The 18,155-nt window shown below is 53.7% G+C and overlaps 1 protein-coding gene across 2 annotated transcripts; it reads left to right on the top strand.

Annotated features, from left to right (window-relative positions):
* The first annotated feature begins 233 nt into the window (after positions 1-233).
* ASB10 (ankyrin repeat and SOCS box containing 10) lies at positions 234-10,952 on the top strand. 2 transcript variants are annotated; one of them, XM_021665262.2, is made up of 6 exons: positions 234-574; positions 1,366-1,633; positions 4,976-5,495; positions 10,006-10,119; positions 10,366-10,551; positions 10,685-10,952. In XM_021665262.2, the coding sequence occupies exons 1-5, from the start codon at positions 304-306 to the stop codon at positions 10,549-10,551; spliced, it is 1,359 nt and encodes a 452-aa protein (XP_021520937.2). In that variant the 5' UTR covers positions 234-303; the 3' UTR covers positions 10,685-10,952. The 2 variants fall into 2 exon arrangements, with proteins under 2 accessions (XP_021520937.2, XP_021520936.2); XM_021665261.2 differs by lacking the exon at positions 234-574 and adding an exon at positions 774-1,208.
* The last annotated feature ends 7,203 nt before the right edge of the window (positions 10,953-18,155 follow it).

Here is an 18,155-nt window from a genome sequence, read left to right on the forward strand (position 1 = left end):
TTAATGCTGAGATGATGGAATGGACCACATGGTCCGGGTGGTCCCTTTCCACCCGGAGTTCATACAGCCCTGGGGCGAAGGTCAGGGTCAGAGGGCTCAGCCCTCACTTGTTCTCCTGCCCCTCCCTAATTCCCCCAGCAGGCCTGACAGCTGGGCCAGTCAGGGCTATTTATAGCTTGGCCTGATGTGTTCCCCTGTGCCTCCCACGCTGGGTCCCACCCAGCTTGGGCCCAGCACCCACCTGCCCAGTCCACCAGCCACATCGCCAGGAGTCCCCCTGCTTTGGCTCTCACAGAACAAGCCATGCCCTGGGGAAAGAACTCCTCTCCCCACTGGGGACACCATCTGGGATGCCTCCCCTCTGCCTCTGCCTGCCGGGTCTGGGGGCCCCACTCCCGCCCAGCCTGGGAGACCCGTCAGCCATCACCACTGCTCTGCCGAGACATGGCCCTGCAGAATGCCATCTACACCGGAGACCTGGCAAGATTGCAGGAGCTGTTCCCCCCGCACAGCACAGCTGACCTGCTGCTGGAGAGCCGGGGTGCAGAGCCTCGCTGGAGCAGCCACCAGAGGGGTGAGGAGCAGCTGGGGGTGCTGAGCACGAGGGGGCTGGGCTGACCGCCTCTGCCACAGAGGTCTTAAGGGCTTGAGGAAAAGGAGAAGCCCCGGCTGTTTCTCCCCAATCTCAAAACTTGCCCAATAGCCTAAACCTTGGCCCAGGAACACAGTCATGCGGAGCCCAGAATAGCTCCTGCTGGCTGCGTGGCCAGGTCAGGCTTGGAGCGAGGGACACAGGGGCCGTCTGCCTCCGTCTGTCTGTATTTCCCTCCTGCTCTCCTTCTCTCTACCTTTGGCATCTACCTCTCCTTCCTACTCCCCTCTCCCTGCCTGCATGCTCATGAGTTGGTCTCCAGAAGAGTGCAAGGGGCAGGGAGAGCCCCCTGATGACAGACACCCCCTCTGCGCCAGGCTGGTGGAGAAGCCCAGCAGAGGGTCTGAGGAGCACCCCAAGTCTGGCCAGGGACCCATCGTCACCCGCACGGCCTCGGGACCTGCCCTTGCCTTCTGGCAGGCAGTGCTGGCTGGGGATGTGGGCTGTGTCTCCCACATCCTTGCAGACTCCAGTACTGGCCTGGCTCCTGATTCCGTCTTTGATACCAGCGACCCAGAACGATGGAGGGATTTCCGCTTCAACATCCGTGCTCTGAGTACGGGCCGGGGCACTGGGAGGTCTCAGTGGGAGAGAAGGGAGGCTGCAGATGGAGCTCTGGGCTCCCTCTTCCTGCCTCTGGCCACCTCACCCCATTGGCTGGCAGGTCTTTGCCTTCCCTGGGGATCTAAGGCCCATACCCCCCCGCTCCCTAGGACTCTGGTCTCTGACGTATGAAGAGGAGCTGACCACCCCACTGCATGTGGCAGCCAGCCGTGGCCACACTGAAGTCCTGCGGCTGCTGCTGAGGCGGCGGGCAAGGCCGGACAGTGCCCCCGGGGGCCGCACTGCCCTGCACGAGGCCTGTGCTGCAGGCCACACTGCCTGTGTCCATGTGTTGCTGGTGGCAGGAGCTGACCCCAACATCGCTGACCAGGATGGGAAACACCCCCTGCATCTCTGCCGGGGACCTGGCACCCTTGAGTGAGTGACCCCTCACCCCAACCCCAGTTCCACTCTGAGGGGAGGCAATGAGGTCCTCTCAGGGAGGATGGGGGAAAATGTCGGGGATCTGGGGTAGAGCAGTCCAGGCTTGGGGCTCAGGTCAGGGTGCAATTACTTCCCAAGCCATCCACCCATTAACCCCATGAACTTTGTAGTGGCCTGGACTTTGGACAGTTTTCTGGTCTTCCAGGGGTGGAGGGAGGCTGTGGCAGGGGTGCAGTTGCGTGGCCTGCATTGGGAAATTGCCTGGCTCCATTATGGGAGGTGGTGGTGCTTAAAGTTTTTTTAAAACACTTTCTGAGCTTATTCTATGTTCCAGGCACTGTACTAAGTACAACAGCAACTAAGTCATGGCCCTGCCTTCAGGGAGCTTACTGTCCATTGATCCAGACAGGGAGTAGAGGATGGTGGCCCAGTGAGGACCTGCTGGGGTTCCTCTGAGCCGAGTCTGGTTCTCCATGACAGGTCTAGAATCTCCATATTGATAGAGCACTCTCAGATCATGGGCTAAAGGGACTCTCACTAACTAAAAACTCCCAAGAAACTAATACACCCAAATGTACCAATGTATCATTTATTGTAGAGAATAGTTCTTTGCAGTCACATAAATAATTGCAATGCATGTGTAAGGGACCTGGGAGGATGGGATCCCAATTACAATTGTGTGAACTAACTCTCCATACTACAGAGGCCCTCTCTCTACTGACTGCACACCTGTGGGTCTTGCCTCTTGCCTCTGAAAGGTGCCGAATGATTGACCTTGGGGTTCTCCTTTCATGGACCCTCTCCTTCTTGTTAACCTCATCAGCCTCTAGAGGGTTCCATAGACGTAATCATACCATGGTTGCAGATGTGTTCTTTACAGTGTGGCCCATTGGAAACCTAATCTGGGCCACATATGCAATTTAGAATGTTCTAGCAGCCCTATCAAAAAATGGCAAATGACTGGGCACAGTGGCTCACACCTGTAATCCCAGCACTTGGGGAGGCTGAGCCAGGTGGATCACCTGAGGTCAGGAGTTCAAGACCAGCCTGGCCAACGTGGTAAAACCCCCGTCTCCACTAAAAATACAAAAATTAGCCAGATGTGGTGGCGGGCGCCTGTAATCCCAGCTACTCGGGAGGCTGAGGCAGGAGAATATCTTGAACCTGGGAGGCTGAGGTTGCAGTGAGCTGAGATTGTGCCACTGCACTCCAGCTTGGGCAAAAAAGGGAAATCCTGTCTCAGAACAAACAAACAAAAACAAAAACCCCACAAAAATTATTCAGGCATGGTGGTGCTTGCCTGTAATCTTAGCTACTCAGGAGGCTGAGGTGGGAGGACCACTTGAGCCTGTGAGATTGCAGTGAGTGGAGATTGTACCACTGTACTGTAGCCTGGATGACAGAGAGAGACCCTATTTCAAAAAAAAAAAAAAAAGTGAGTGAGATAGGGTCTCTCTCTCAGTCACCCAGTCTGGATGTGCAGTGGAGCGATCATAGCTCACTGTAGCTTCAAACTCCTGGGCTCAAGCAATCCTCTCACTTCAGCCTACAGAGTAGTCGAGACTTCTACAGGCCCACACCATCATGCCCAGCTAATTTTTTGTGGAGACGGGTCTCAATTTGTTGCCCAGGCAAGTCTTAAACTTCTGGGCTAAAGTGATTCTCCACTGCATCTAGCTGGCTCTGTTTCTGAAGGGAAAAAAAGGCATGCATAGAACACAGCACATCTTAGTTAGGATTAGCCACATTTTAAGAACTCAATAGCCACAGGTGGCTGGTGGCTACCACTGGATAGTGAGACTCCACATAATCCCACCAGCCTCCCTGAGATCACACCCAGTGAGAATCCTTCCTCCCTTTTTGAGTAAACAAATGTATTTTGAAATTATTATGGAGACTTTGAAGCATATAGAAAGGCAGACAGGATAATAAAGTGAGCCCCCAAATCCATCACCCTCTATACCACCTGCTCCCCCCGCCAAGTATCGTAATTTTGAGCTCTTACGATGACAGGTTTCCGGGCATTGTCTCACGTGCTGCTCACAACCACCTCAGAAGGTCCAGGTGTTATTAATTATCCCCATTCTACACAAGAGGGAACTGGAGCTCAGAGAGGCCAAGTCCCCTTAGTCCTGAAGTGAGGCACACACATTGCTGTGACTCCCTGCGCTTCTTACTATCTTGGAGCAAATCCAGTTGGCCAATTATGGTCTTTTTTTTTTTTTTGAGTTGGAGTCTCACTGTCGCCCATGCTGGAGGAGTGTAGTGGAATGATCTTGGCTCACTGAAGCCTCTGCCTCCCAGGTTCAAGCGATTCTCCTGCCTCAGCCTCCCAAGTGGCTGGGATTACAGGCATCCACCACTACACCAGGCTAATTTTTCTATCTTTAGTAGAGATGGGGTTTCACCATTTTGGCCAAGCTGGTCTCAAACTCCTGACCTCAGGTGATCCGCCTGCCTCGGCCTCCCAAAGTGCTGGGATTACAGGCATGAGCCACCTCGCCCGGCCGATCAGTCTTGTTCTTTGTCCCACTGCCCGATTTCCATGTGTGCCCACAGCCGGGCCCCAAGCCGCCTTCCTCCTCCAGTCCCAGCATGCAGAGCCCCCAACAGTCCTGCTGCCCTGGACCCAAACAGCAACCCTCCCCCTACTAGCCGTGTCAACTTGCATGAGATCCTTAAACCTCAGTTTCCTCTCTATGACATGAGAGTCGTAAGAGCCTACCAAGGGAAGGTAGTGAGGATTAAATTAGCGAATACACGTAAAGCCCTTAGCAGGCACTTGTTCTTATTGCTCATATGATAACTGTTGGTGACTTTTATTTGCACTGACGATTTAGTGGATTATCCCAACAAAAAGTATTTGGATTTTAAAGAAGGACACCGTTGGCTGGGTGCAGTAGCTCATACCTGAAATCCCAGCACTTTTGGAGGCCGAGGAGGGTGGATCGCTTGAGGTCAGGAGTTCAAAACCAGCCTGGCCAACATGGTGAAAACCCATCTCTACTAAATACACAAAAAATTAGCCAGGCATGGTGGTAGGTGCCTGTAATCCCAGCTACTCAGGAGGCTGAGGCAGGAGAATCGCTTGAACCTGGGAGGCGGAGGTTGCAGTAAGCCGAGATCATGACACTGCACTTCAGCCTGGGTGACAGGACAAGACTCAGTCTCAAAAAAAAAAAAAAGGGCACTGTTGATCTTGCAGAATGGTGCCGGGATGACCAGTGATGGGCAGGATGGAGGGTGGGTAGGGGGAGACAGAACCAAGAGCCATCCAAGTGTTCCTGCCGGGGGTCTGTGCCAGCTTTCCTCTCCACCACCATCTCCCCCCGATAGGTGTGCGGAGCTGCTCCTCAGGTTCGGAGCGAGAGTGGATGGTCGGTCCGAGGAGGAAGAGGAGACCCCTTTGCATGTGGCCGCCCGGCTTGGCCATGTGGAGCTGGCAGACCTGCTTCTAAGACGGGGGGCATGTCCTGATGCCCGTGATGCCCAAGGCTGGACCCCCCTGCTGGCTGCCTGTGATGCCCGCTGCCAGTCCACTGCTGATGCAGAGGCCACCACCACCCGCTGCCTGCAGCTGTGCAGCCTGCTGCTTTCAGCTGGAGCAGATGCCGATGCTGCTGACCAGGACAAGCAGCGACCCCTGCACCTGGCCTGTCGCCGTGGCCATGCAGCTGTCGTGGAGCTGCTTCTGTCCTGCGGCGTCAGTGCCAATGCCATGGACTATGGGGGACACACGCCCCTGCACTGTGCTCTGCAGGGCCCAGCTGCAGCCCTGGCCCAGAGCCCTGAGCATGTGGTTCGGGCTCTGCTCAACCACGGCGCCGTCCGCTTCTGGCCAGGGGCCCTCCCCAAGGTATGGGGGACTGCAGGCAGCAGGAGGGCCACCAATGGTGAGGGGACAGGGAGACCTAGGCCTGTGCTCCAGCTTGCTTTGGAATGTGGCCTGGAACACCTGTGCACATAGTTCCTTCTGTCTTTCATTCAGCATGTAAGCAAAGCCCAAATAGGGGTAAAGGTGAAGACAGATCAGTGGGAAATGTGTGTGTGTGTGCATGTGTACACATGGTGTGCGTGTGTGTGCATGTGTGTGTGCATGTGTACACATGGTGTGCGTGTGTGTGCATGTGTACACATGGTGTGCGTGTGTACACATTGTGTGCATATGTGTTCATGCACATATATGCAAGTATATACTGTGCATGGGTGAGAAAGGTGGACTGAGAGTAGTGGGGCCAGATGATAAAGGATCCAAAAAGACGGAAGGAGTCAGGGCTCATGTGGGTGGCAGGCATTGCTTAGGGGTCTCCATCAACACAGCAAACCGGTGAAAATAGCATTTGAGGAAGCTCCCACTAGCAGTGGGGTCAGTTCAGTGACAGACGCAGGAGAGACGCCCCAAGGGAAGAGGGTGAACCAGTTTCAGGAGGCTCACAGTCCCCTGAACATCAGCATATGGACACGGTCCCACTTTCTGAGAATCTAGCAGGACTCACAGGTGCCACTATCCTGGCACCTGTGAAAAAGCCTTTCACTGTCAATTTCAGTTTATATTCTACTTTATCTTAAGTTCCCCTAAGTGGGTTCGACTTGAAGACCTGTGCTACTGATGCCCTGGGAGGGGCCTTGCCCCATGCTGTGTCGTGTCTGGAGTGGGTGGATAATGTCACGGAGGGCACTGGGCCTGGGATGGGGACCTCCGTTCTCAAAGGAGATGGGTCAGACTGAAACCACCCTCTGAGTAGGCAGGTCCCCTCTGGCCCTGCCCAGGGTCTTGTCCCACCCAGCCGTGCCTGTCCTGGGGCCACCCCTGCTATCCCAGCCTCTCCCCTTTGCTCACAAACCTAGAAGCATCTGTCTGGATTCCTAAGCAAGACCAAATAATTAAACAGCCCGAGAGTTCAGCAGATTGGTCTCCCCTTTGGGAAAATACGAGAAAATCAACAATTAACACTAATTAATCTCCTATTAACACTAGATAATTAGGAGACAAGCAATTCCCTGTAATCTGATGGCGGCTCTGACAGCTAATGATTTCCCCAGCAGGCAGGGGCGGGAGGAGGGCCCAGCCCAGCAAAAGGATTTCCTGGGACCCCACAGCCCTGCTCCACCCCTCAGCCTGTCTCTGGGACCAAAGGGGCTGGCAGAGCAAAGTACCCCCATTTGTCCCTTTCCATGATCTGCAGCCCTGCCAGCCTTGGCTGAGGGGTTTCTGTCCTCCCTGCACAGAAGCCTCCACTGCCCATCTGTGATGAAATGCCAGCCCCCATTGGTTCTCTAGGAGCCACCACTTTGGACTTTGTACTCAGGGGACCTGGATCCTGGATGTGACTTTGATGCTTTTTCTTGTGGCTGTAGGCAACTCACTGCATGTGATGCAGCCTCTCCCGAACAGGGTGGAAAGCTGTGGGAGAGCACTGGGGAACAGTCGGAGCAAACGCAGCCCCGACTACACACCAGGCACTGCTCTAGGCTGTATTTCCTGTTACAGGAATTCCTCAGTCCTCCCAGTAACCTCTGAGGTCAGTGGTGACCAGTCGTGCAGGCTCTGGAGCCAGACACACTCCCTGTGTGACCTTCGGCAAGTTGCTGAATCTCCCTAGGCCTCAGCTTCCTCATCTGTAACATAGGGATATGACATGATGCCTTCTTCATAGGGTTCGTGTGAGAAGAGTTAGTACACATCAAGCCTGGTGCTTAACACTTGGTAGCTAGTGTTGTTCTCGTTATGTAATGGATGAGAAAGCACTTGGTAAGCTGATTGGCATCATCCCAATGAGGGTATCACTGGACGTGGGACAGTGCAAAGCAGGTTGGTGTAGCTGCATGGGCTTCCTGGAGGCAGGAGTGGGATGGGCAGTTTTGGAGGCAGGGAGGAGAAAGAGGCAGGCATTCCAGGAAGGGTGGGCTGCTTGAGCCCAGTGCAGAGGTGGGGAACAACATGGGCCTGGAAGGACAGAGATGGGTCTGAGGGGCAAGTGGCAGGAGAGTCGGAGGGAACCAGCCTGCTTTTCCCTAGCTCTGAGGAGGAGTGAGGAAAAGAGGCCTCCTGGGACAGGCTGGTGAGCACTGCTCAGATATAGGGCTAGAAGCAGAGGGCCTGGATGTGTAAAATGCTTCCTCCAGGGACCCCGGAAGACCAGGCCTTCTGCTCCCACTGATCATCGATACTCTCATCTGACGAGTGGAAGGGTCTCCTCTCTTTGCAGGCAGAAGCTGCCAAGCCCCCACTGTTAGATGCAATTGTATGTCTGGGCCTGTGTGGGTTGTGTTGAGATACTGCTTGAAAGATGGAACTTAGCTGTTTTCAGATCTTACAAAGGTTCTGTGGCCACAGCCTCTAGATATGCAGCGAGAGTGGAGTGCAGCGGAGGAGGCATGAATCTGCTTCAGGCACCGAGTTCAGGCATGGGCAGGCGTCATGGTGCCGGTGTCTGTCAGGCCACCTTTCTGACTGTCCACAGGCTGCTCCGCCGCATGGCTTGCCTGCTCGCCACATCAGCGTTTCACTCTGTCACCCAGGCTGGAGTACAGTGGCGCAATCTCAGCTCACTGCAACTTCTGCCTCCCGGGCTCAAGCAATTCTCCTGCCTTAGCCTCCTGAGTAGCGGGGATTACAGGTGCATGCCACTACCACCCAGCTAATTTTTGTATTTTTAGTAGAGATGGTGTTTCACCATGTTGGCCAGGCTGGTTTCAAACTCTTGACCTCAAGTGATCTGCCCACCTCAGCCTCCCAAAGTGCTGGGATTACAGGCGTGAGCCACTGCTCCTGGCCCCTGCTTATTTTTCATTGCAGCAGCAGAGCTGAGAGTGATGACTTCCATGTTTTCTATGTTTCCTTCTGAAATAGAAGCTCTTGGATGACGAAGACTATTTTCCCCACTAGTCCTTGGCACATAGTAGGCCTTCAATAAATATTGCTGAATGAAGCAATAAAAGCATAAATCTGGCTCCAGCTAGATCCCACCCCTGCTCCTACCACATCCTCTCCTGCTGCTACGGGCAGTCCAACAGCCTCTGGCTGCCTTGTCCCTTCTGCCTGAGTGCACTCCTGGCTCCAGGGTTCCCTTGCCTCCAGAACCCAGTCCTCCCTCTGTGAGCCCCTCTTTGACCACCCAGAGCCACCTCACTCCCTGACCCCTTCTTGTAGCTGTCTCTACCCTCACGTGACATTGGATGGATTCTGTGGTCTTTTTATCTGATCAGGAGTCCCAGCCACAGGTCGGGGACTCCCTTCCAGCCAGCAGAAAACCCAGCCCAGGACCTTGTAGAGGCAGAGAGAAGAGTAGGATGGGGCTGTGGTTAAGGACAAGGGGCTGCACTGCCAGGCCTGGACTGTGGGAACCACAACTTGGGCAAGTTAATTAACTTCTCTGTGCCTCAGTTTCCCTTGGCTGTAATGAAAGAAATTGGATAATAACACGGGGATATTAACTGTCCACCCTGGCCGGGCGCGGTGGCTCATGCCTGTAATCTCAGCATTTTGGGAGGCTAAGTGGGTAGATCATGAGGGCAGGAGATCAAGACCATCCTGGTTAACACAGTGAAACCCCATCTCTACTAAAGATACAAAAGATTAGTCGGGTGTGATGGCACACCTGTAGTCCCAGTTACTCAGGAGGCTGAGGCAGGAGAATCATTTGAACACGGGAGGCAGAGGCTGCAGTGAGCTGAGGTCATGCCACTGTACTCCATCCAGCCTGGGCAACAGAGCGAGACTTGGTCTCAAAATAAATAAATAAATCAAAAGTATAACAGTCCATCCCTTGAAGGGAGGACAGTGAAGAGTTCACACATGTAAAGTGACAGGGAAAGTATCTGGCCTGAGTTATGCAATACAAAGGTTAGCTGCCGTACGTGCTTCCTGGATCAAACAAAGCACCACACACTCGGTATCTTAAAGCAAAAGAAATGGAATCCCTCACAGCAATGGAGGCTGGAAGTTTGAAATGCAGAGGTTGGCAATGCTGGCTTCTTCTGGAGCCTCTGAGGGAGAATCTGTTCCGTGGCGCTCTTGTAGCTTCCAGTGGTTCCCCACAAGCCTCAGTGTCCTTTGGCTTGTACACGGGTCACTCCACTGTCTGTCTTTGTTGTCACATGGCCGTCTAGTCTCTGCAGGTGTCTGTGCCTCTGTATAAGAACACCAGTCATATTGAATGAGGCCCACCCTAATGACCTCATTTTAACATGATTACATTTGTAAAGGCCCTATTTCCAAATAAGGTCCCATTCATAGGTGCAGGGGGTGAGGTCTTCAATGTATCTTTTGGGGAACAAAGTTCAACCCACAACAACTATTCTGTAGCTGTCTGGTCGCTCCGTGTGGACTGACTGGATACTCTACCCGTCTCTGCCTCCTGCAGGTGCTGGAGCGCTGGAGCACGTGCCCTCGGGCCATCGAGGTTCTGATGAACACCTACAGCACCGTGCAGCTTCCGGAGGAGGCTGTGGGCCTGGTGTCTCCTGAAACTCTGCAGGTCAGATTCCAGGACGCTGAACATAGAGCCTCTCAGCCTGGCCCCTAAACTGCAGCCCCCCCACAGAAAGTACCCAAAGACGAACTTACGTCCCAGAAAGAGAACTTTCGGAGTGAACCCCCAAACATTCATTGTTTCTAAGAGGTTCTGGTAGATGTCCCATCCCTCACCAGCCTACCCTGTAAGGAGGAGCCGGTGCCACCTATCCAAGGCGGCCCATCACTGAGCCCCTTGTTCTGTCCCCAGAAACATCAGCGTTTCTACTCCTCCCTCTTTGCCTTGGTGAGGCAACCCAGGTCGCTGCAGCATCTGAGCCGCTGTGCACTCCGCTCCCACCTGGAAGGCAGCCTGCCCCATGCACTGCTCCGCCTCCCCCTGCCACCGTGCCTGCTCCGCTACCTGCAGCTGGATTTTGAGGACGTGCTCTACTAGGTGAGCCCTGGGATCTGTGAGCGGTCACAGCTGCTTGGGGGGTCCAGAGATGGGTGGAAGGAAGGAGAAGCACTGGGGAGGGCCCTGGCCAGAACCGGCACCAGAACCTCTGAATCCAAACCTCTCCTTCCAGATGTCCACGGCCTTTTGAGAGGGCCCAAAAGCAGATGCCCCAGCCTGCAGAGGGCGCTCCTCTGCACCAACTCAGGCCAGATAGCCCTGGCAGCAGGAGGCCCAGCTCCACAGGCAGATGTGGATGCTGTAATTCTCCATGCACAGAGGCGGACCCATCGCAGCAGCCAGGTGATGCCTGATGAAGACACACTCCTGTTGGGGCTCTCCCAGGCCCCCTTCTAGCCTGTGCAAACCCTGTATGTGCATTAAAAATCTCCAGGTCTGTGTTTAGTGCTGTCTCCAACAGACCTTCCTCTGAACCGGCTCCTTTGCAGGGGAGTCAGGATGGGCAGACTGACAGGGGCTCCCTGACTGCCCCATGGTGCCAGCTGCATCATCTTCCCCTTTGGCATCAGCCAGCTGTTAAGGGGTCCCAGGCTTGCTAGCTTCATGAAATGACAGAATGGACAGCAGGTGAGAATGCGTTAGGAAGGGCCTAAAGGAGGTGCGGGGTGCACTTGGAGGCAGCGCAGTTAGGCAGGAAGGCACAGGAAGCCTTGGGGTAGGGAGGTGAGGAGGCAGGAGAACCACCCAGAAGGAGGGGCACGTGGAGTGGCCCATCGCGGAGGGTAGCCATGGCTCAGGTGACAGCGAAAGGCCCAGGTTTAGAAAAACACAATCAATTCTGCCTATTGCCTGGCACGATAGGTCAGGGAGCATCAGAAGCACGCCTGGTTCTGGCCTCTTTTATCTGCTCCTTCCTTAAATTTAGCTCTGTGGCCGCAAAAGCGCTGTGCTGAAAGTTACACGATCCAGGTTCTGGTCTTAACTGCCATTAACTCGTGGAATGTAAGTCTCTTCCCTCTCTGGGCTCACGTTTCTGCATCTGTAAAAAGAGAGGTGGAGTCCCTGAGGGTTATTGCAGTATCAGGATTTTCAGAACCTTGACAGAGGCCCCAGCAGCCAGGAGCTGCCTGCAACCGCAGGCGGAGGGCAGCTGTTCGGGACAGAGCAGCCAATCAAGCACACAGTGATCCCTGAGGTCAAGGGTCGCTGACCAGAATTCCCCCAGGAGCCGGGGTGCGCCTGCGCAGGAGCTCCCGACTTTCCCGCCAACCGGCGCAAGCAACGCGATGAAGGGCGGGGCCGGGAGGGTGCGAGGTGCAGGGGGCGGGGCCTGGAGGGCGCGAAGCCAGATTTGGCATCGAGAAGGTGGTTGAGGAGAAGCGGAGAGGAAGTGAGATGGCCCGGATTCCCACCCTGGCCTCACCGACCTTGGGCTGACAGGCCTGTCTGGCTTCAGGTGCTGGGGCGCGGCTTGGGGACACGGGTGCCGGTGGGCAGGCGGTGGAGGCCCCTCGCTGTGGAAACCCCAGGCGGGCCCCGACCCCACCGGCCCCACCTCGCGGGTGAAGGTCGGGGGCAGGAAGCGGCTGCCCCGAGTCGAGGCGCGTGCGCGGGAAGCTGGTGCCCGAGGCCCACTCTTGTGGAGGGCCTGCGGGGCGCCCCATGGAGACCGCGGTTCGGGTGGGGGTCCGGGGGACGTCCTAGTGCTCGATGGTTTGTTCCACAGCCGTTCCGGGGGGCCTGCTGCGTTCAGGCGCCGCCGCGCGGGGGCAAGGCCAGCCCTCCAGGCCCCCTCAGGGTCCGCTTGCGCGGGGGAGCTAGAGTCGCGGCGCAGAGGAGGAAGCAGCAGCTGCTGCCGATCTCGGGGAGAGACGTACGGGGCCGGCCGGGGTTTGGCAGTGCGAACTATTTTAGATCCGGTGACAGGGAAACCTGCTCTCTGAGGAGGTGACATTTAGCCTGAGACCTGAGTAGAGCGGATCAGCAGGGGTGGCAGCACGGACCGCCCTGGCTGCGGGCGTTGGTGGGGGGGCACCTGCGGCGGTGGTCCAGGCCAGAGGCGGTCGTAGAGGGTGAGATTCGGGATCCTGGGGAGAACTGGGCGGGGGGCGCTGAGGTGGATGTGGGGGGCTGCAGAAGAGCGCTGTCTAGGGCAACTGCCTGGTTTTTGGCTTGGACCTCTGGTTGGACGGTGGTGCCAGATGCTAAGGTGGGGAAGACGAGGAAGGACCCGGAAGCAAAAGACCGTTGTTAAGGAGATGGCAATGGAGCCGCCTAGGAAGCATTTCAGTGGCTGTGGCCCCAGGCGTGGGGATCTGGGAATCTGGGGCCGGGCCGAGCGTGAGTCTGGGCATCTTGCAAGTGCCGGCTCGCCGGCGCCGGAAAAAGTTCGGAGCTCCGCTCCCAGGGAATCCCGACTCCCGGGGATGACTTGGCCGAGAGAGTCCTGTTGGTGGATTTTGATGGAAATTCTATTCGATCGCATCTACTTGGTTCATTGCGTCCTTTCGCGGCCCCAGGTTTCAGGTGCTCCATGCACTGCTGGGAACGAGACACGCTCCTGCCCTCAGTGAATCTTCAGTCTAGTCTGGGAAACGAGCGTGTGAATAACCTTTTAGAATACAGGGGCAATAGGATGAATGCAAGATAAACGTGGGAGCAGGAGATGGAGGCGTGAAGAGAAGGGTGAGGAATGGGGTTGGGATCTGGGAGGGCATCCCAGAAGGAGGATCCTCCTCTAAAGTGATAGGAAGAGTGGGGAGGATTCCTGGCCACATCTGGAGAGCCATGGATCATGGGATGCCTTTTTAAGGATGGGGAAGGGAAGAAAGGCGATGTGGAGTGGTGGCTGTGAAGGGGCTGTGTGCAGCTTCACATGTTGTCCCCTTAGCGGGGCAATGTCAGGAGGGTCCTTCCTGGGGTTAGACATTCAGACTCTTGTGAGCCAGGGCACTTCCTCCCCAGCCTCCTGGCTGTTGGTCCCGCGGGCCCAGAACCTCTCCCTGGTAATTGCTTTTCGTAATGTGTTTGCTCCAAACCAATTTCACGCCTCCGTGAGGACTCCGCCCTGCACTGGAGGCACAGATCTCCCCACTATCAACCTACCCGCTTGTGAACTCGTGGGCTCACACATACGGCACACATTTAACACAACAGACATACAGGGTTCGGATACCAGGGCACACTAAACATACTTAACCCTACACTCACGCACGCTAGACGTTAAGACACTCATGTACAACCCCCTCTCTCCAACTAATGCATTCAAAGTTTAGCACCCAGAGGCGTCTCGCGCTCGCCCTTGGATGCTCAGTTGGTGGTTTCTTTGCCCTTGGCGCGTCTCCTGGACTATCGCCAGGGGGCGCTGCAGCACCTACACCTCCTTTTCGGTGCCCGCAGTTGTGCGCTGCTGCCACCAGAGGGTACCAGCGGCCAGGCCCGACGCTGCCCACCGTGAGAGGACTTTCTCCGGCCAGTGAGTGGGTTGGAGGTGTAGATTTGTGGGCTCTGACTTGAATACTTTGTTCTTTCTTAGCATCCTTGGTGCTGGTTGGCAACACATGAAGCCCAGGTCAGGCTAGATGATGAGGCCGTGGTGGGCGTACAGAGGGTAGATTAAAGATAAAATTCCTTTGTTGGAGCATTTCCCAAATGTCAGAGAACATGGACAAACAAAGCAGCACTTTTAGAATTCTGTTTTGGACCATGAGACCAGGTACTTGCTCATAATGGGTCTGTTCAGGAATTCAGTATGAGAACCATAGTTTTTCACTGATAAAGAAAGGAGCTAGCTCTGTTCAGATTTGACAGAGGCAAGTACTAGGTACTGATAAGAGAGTAAGAAGTAGTTTTTGGAGTGCTCTGGATTTCAGGGAAAATGAGTCTCTTCCCTTCTTGGGCACTTTTTGTTTATTTAGTGCAGGAAGAGCTCATTTTGGAGGGTGTTTTTTCATATTCACTTGACCCTTGCCCTTGCTTTTTGACTAGGCAAGGTTTTTGTTGTTGTTATTGTTGTTATTTCTTTTTCTTTTCATTTTTAAGACAGAGTTTCCCTTTTGTCACCAAAGCTGGAGTGCAATGGCGCGATCTCGGCACACTGCAACCTCCACCTCCTGGGTTTAAGCAATTCTCCTGCCTCAGCCTCTGGAGTAGCTGGGATTACAGGCACATGCCACCACACCTGGCTAATTGTTTGTATTTTTAATAGAGACAGGGTTTCATCACATTAGCCAGACTGGTCTCGAACTCCTGACCTCAGGTGATCTGCCTGCCTCGGCCTCCCAAAGTGCTGGGATTACAGGCGTGAGCTACCACACCGGCCTATTGTTATTTCTAAGACAGGGTCCTGCTCTATCACCCAGGCTAGAGTGCAATGGCACAATCTCTGCACACTGAAGCCTCAACCTCCCCAGCTCAAGTGATCCTCCTACCTCAGTCTCCGGAGTAGCTAGGACTACAGGCATGTGCCACCATGCGTGGCCAATTTTCACATTTTTTTGTAGAGACGGGGTCTCACCATATTGTCCAGGCTGGCCTTAAACTCCTGGTCTCAAGTGGTTCTCTCACCTCGGGCTTCCAAATTGTCAGGATTACAGACGTAAATTACTGTATCCAGTCAGAGTAGATGTTTATCACTCTCCCTGACAGATAGAGATGTCAAAGAGGGATTAAGGTCACAGAGCCCAGTGACGGGTCAGAACAGGAATTTGACTCCAGGTCTTTTTACTTTAGCCAAGGCTTCTTTCCATTTACCACGTGGCCTCAGTTCTATGTTCTATGAAAGGGCAGGGAAAGGAAGTGGGTTGCTGCAGTTGCCACTATGTATGCCAATGTTACTGTATGTCAAGGACTTCACAGAAGTCACACTTCATGTCTCTAGCATGGCAAGGGAACAGATAGAAGATATAAATGGGTTATGAAATACAGTATCCAACAAACACCACACCAGGTCAACAGAAGTACTTGAGGTCTTACTTGCCTCTGTTCAGAATTGGTGGGCCACTGGGATTTATTGGCACTAAGCTTTAAGTATGTACTTCCTGTGCCAGCTTGAGTAGAGAATCCACTTTACTGAGTATAGTTCTAAGCAATAAGCTCTTGGCTTAAACTAGGTGACATACATCTTCAAGATCAGAGCGTCTTTTATTTATTTTTTGAGATGGAGTTTCACTCTTGTTGCCTAGACTGGAGTGCGGTGGTACAATCTTGACTCACCATAACCTCCACCTCCCAGGTTCAAGCGAGTCTCCTGCCTCAGCCTCCCAAGTAGCTGGGATTACAGGCACGTGCCACCATGCCCAGCTAATTTTGTATTTTTAGTAGAGACGGAGTTTCACCATGTTGGTCAGGCTGGTTTTGAACTCCTGACCTCAGGTGATTCACCCACCTTGGCCTCCCAAAGTGCTGGGATTACAGGCATGAACCACTGTGCCTGGCCCAGAGGGTCTTTAAAACATTTTTTAGAGACAGCATCTCCCTCTGTCACCCAATCTGGAGTACAGTGGTGTGATTATAACTCACTCTAACCTCCAACTCCTGGACTCAAGCAATCCTTCTGCCTCTGCTCCCAAGTAGCTAGGGCTACAAGTGTGTGCCACAGTGCTTGGCTAATACAATCAGAGGGTCTTTTAACCTTGAGTCCTTGACACACCAGAAAGTGACAGACTTCTTAAAGTGGCCTTTTATTGAAGGTATTGGTAGAAGAGAGATGTTTCAATATATATCCTTTCGAGCTTTTGGAATTTTGTACTTTGTGATTTCATTACCTATACAATAAATGAATGCAATTACTTTTTAAAATGGCTCTTCCTTCATGCCTTATTTAATTGGTCCTGTAACTGCTCATACAGGTTTAATTTCAGTTATTGTATCTCAAAGTTGCCTCAATAATTTATCAAGTCAATAAGCCTCTTATGTATCCAACAATGTTAAGCCCTCTCACTTTAAAAATACAATATACTTTTGAAGCTTGGTTTTCATGTTGGTGTGGTAAAGTGCTTGGTTAATTTAACAAAGGGGCATTCTGAAGAATATCTTTAGACAAGTCCTTTAGTAGTGAGTTGGAGTTCCCAGACCTAAGCTAAGGCACCTCTTCTTTCTCCATCATGACATCTTACACCAGACTAGTTTCTTAGAAATTTCACTGAGCTTAATGTGTTGCCCAAGGTAGATCAAGACTGCATGGAAATGACACTCTTCTCTGTTCACCTCTCTGATGGTCAGTTAAGGCATAACCAAAAAACTCTCAATTCTTGAGTCCTGCTCCCTTCGTCAGTCCACCCTGGTGACAGTGTGTTTCAAAGTACTGATTTAAATACATCAGCCTGACATTAACAATGTTCACTAGGCTAACACAACATTCCTGATGGAACAAATGTCACTGAAATTCAGAGTTCCCTCCTGCTCTGCTCTGTCTGGGTGAGGCAACCCTGGGACTCGTGTAGATTTTCCTCCTCGCTGGACCAAAATCACTTCCCCTACCTAGACTGCATCTTCCTAAACTTGCCTGGTTTTGCTGTTATTAATTTTAACTAGCTTGACTCTCCCTAGCCTCGCCTGTATAACAATTTTCTTGTGACCAGATGACACTCACTGTAGCTAGCCAGGCTGGCTCTGTGTCCTGAAGCTTGGGTCACTCTTCTGTTGACTTGCCTGTCTTAAGTCTCTTTCTTGCCCACTGACCTGAGGTGGCTATCAAGCCAAAGTGTCTGTGACTTTTGCCTCTAGATTGACAACTCTACTGCTGGGGATTGGGAGTAGGAGGAGAACAGTAAAAGGTGCCACCATTTCTGTGTCTCAGAAGGGAGGAGGTGAGAGTCATCTGCAATTAGCGGATAATTAGCGCTGCTGACCCTTGGGGCTCATCAGCGCTCCTGGGGCCAGCCCCCAGCAATCAGCCAGGGCAGGTCGTGAGTGTCAGGCCCAGGAATGAATAGGGCTCATCAGCGGCGCTGGAGCTGGGGAGCCAATCAGGGAAATTAATAGCAGAAGAGAGGGAGAGAGTGCAAGGGAGGGAGACAGGAGATAGACAGACAGACAAGAGATATTTCCAGTTAAAGGAGAGAAATGAGAAAAACCAAGTAAGAGGGACTGGGATAAGGAATGAGAAATGGGAAAGAAATATCAAACAGAAATAGGAATAGAAACGAGGACGGGAAAGGGAAGAGGAGTGGGAGGAAGAAAAAGAATGTAAAGGATGGGAGAAAGATGGAAGGGAAAGGTGAGAGGAATGGTAAGTACTTGGCATAGTGTGGGCACTCGAGGAAATTACCCACAGAGACGAGAGAAAGGGACTAGGGGAAGTTGGCGATGGAGGAGGGAAAAAGGAAGAAGGTGAAGAGCCAATGCCAAGAGAATAGAGACCAGAGGCCGGAGTGCGAATGGGGCAGACAGGAGGAAAGGGGCCCCTAAGAGTGGCCCTAAGCCGCAGTACCGGGCGGGTGCAGCGCGCCCCCTGCCGGCCCCGCCTCGCCTCCCTCAGCCCCGCGCTCTCGCTGGAAGGGGCGGCAGCGGTGCTGTCCCGCCCGTCGCGCTGGAGCTTGCTCTGGGGACCGCCAGGACGTCCGCTCCACGGGCGGGGGAGGGGTGTCGGAGCCGGGAGGTACGCCGGGGAATGACTCGGGGTCCGACGGAGGGCGGCGGCC

This window comes from Aotus nancymaae, unplaced genomic scaffold (assembly GCF_030222135.1).
Source record: "Aotus nancymaae isolate 86718 unplaced genomic scaffold, 86718_ANA_hifiasm-v0.15.2.pri h1tg000002l, whole genome shotgun sequence".
Classification (NCBI taxonomy): Eukaryota; Metazoa; Chordata; class Mammalia; order Primates; family Aotidae; genus Aotus; species Aotus nancymaae.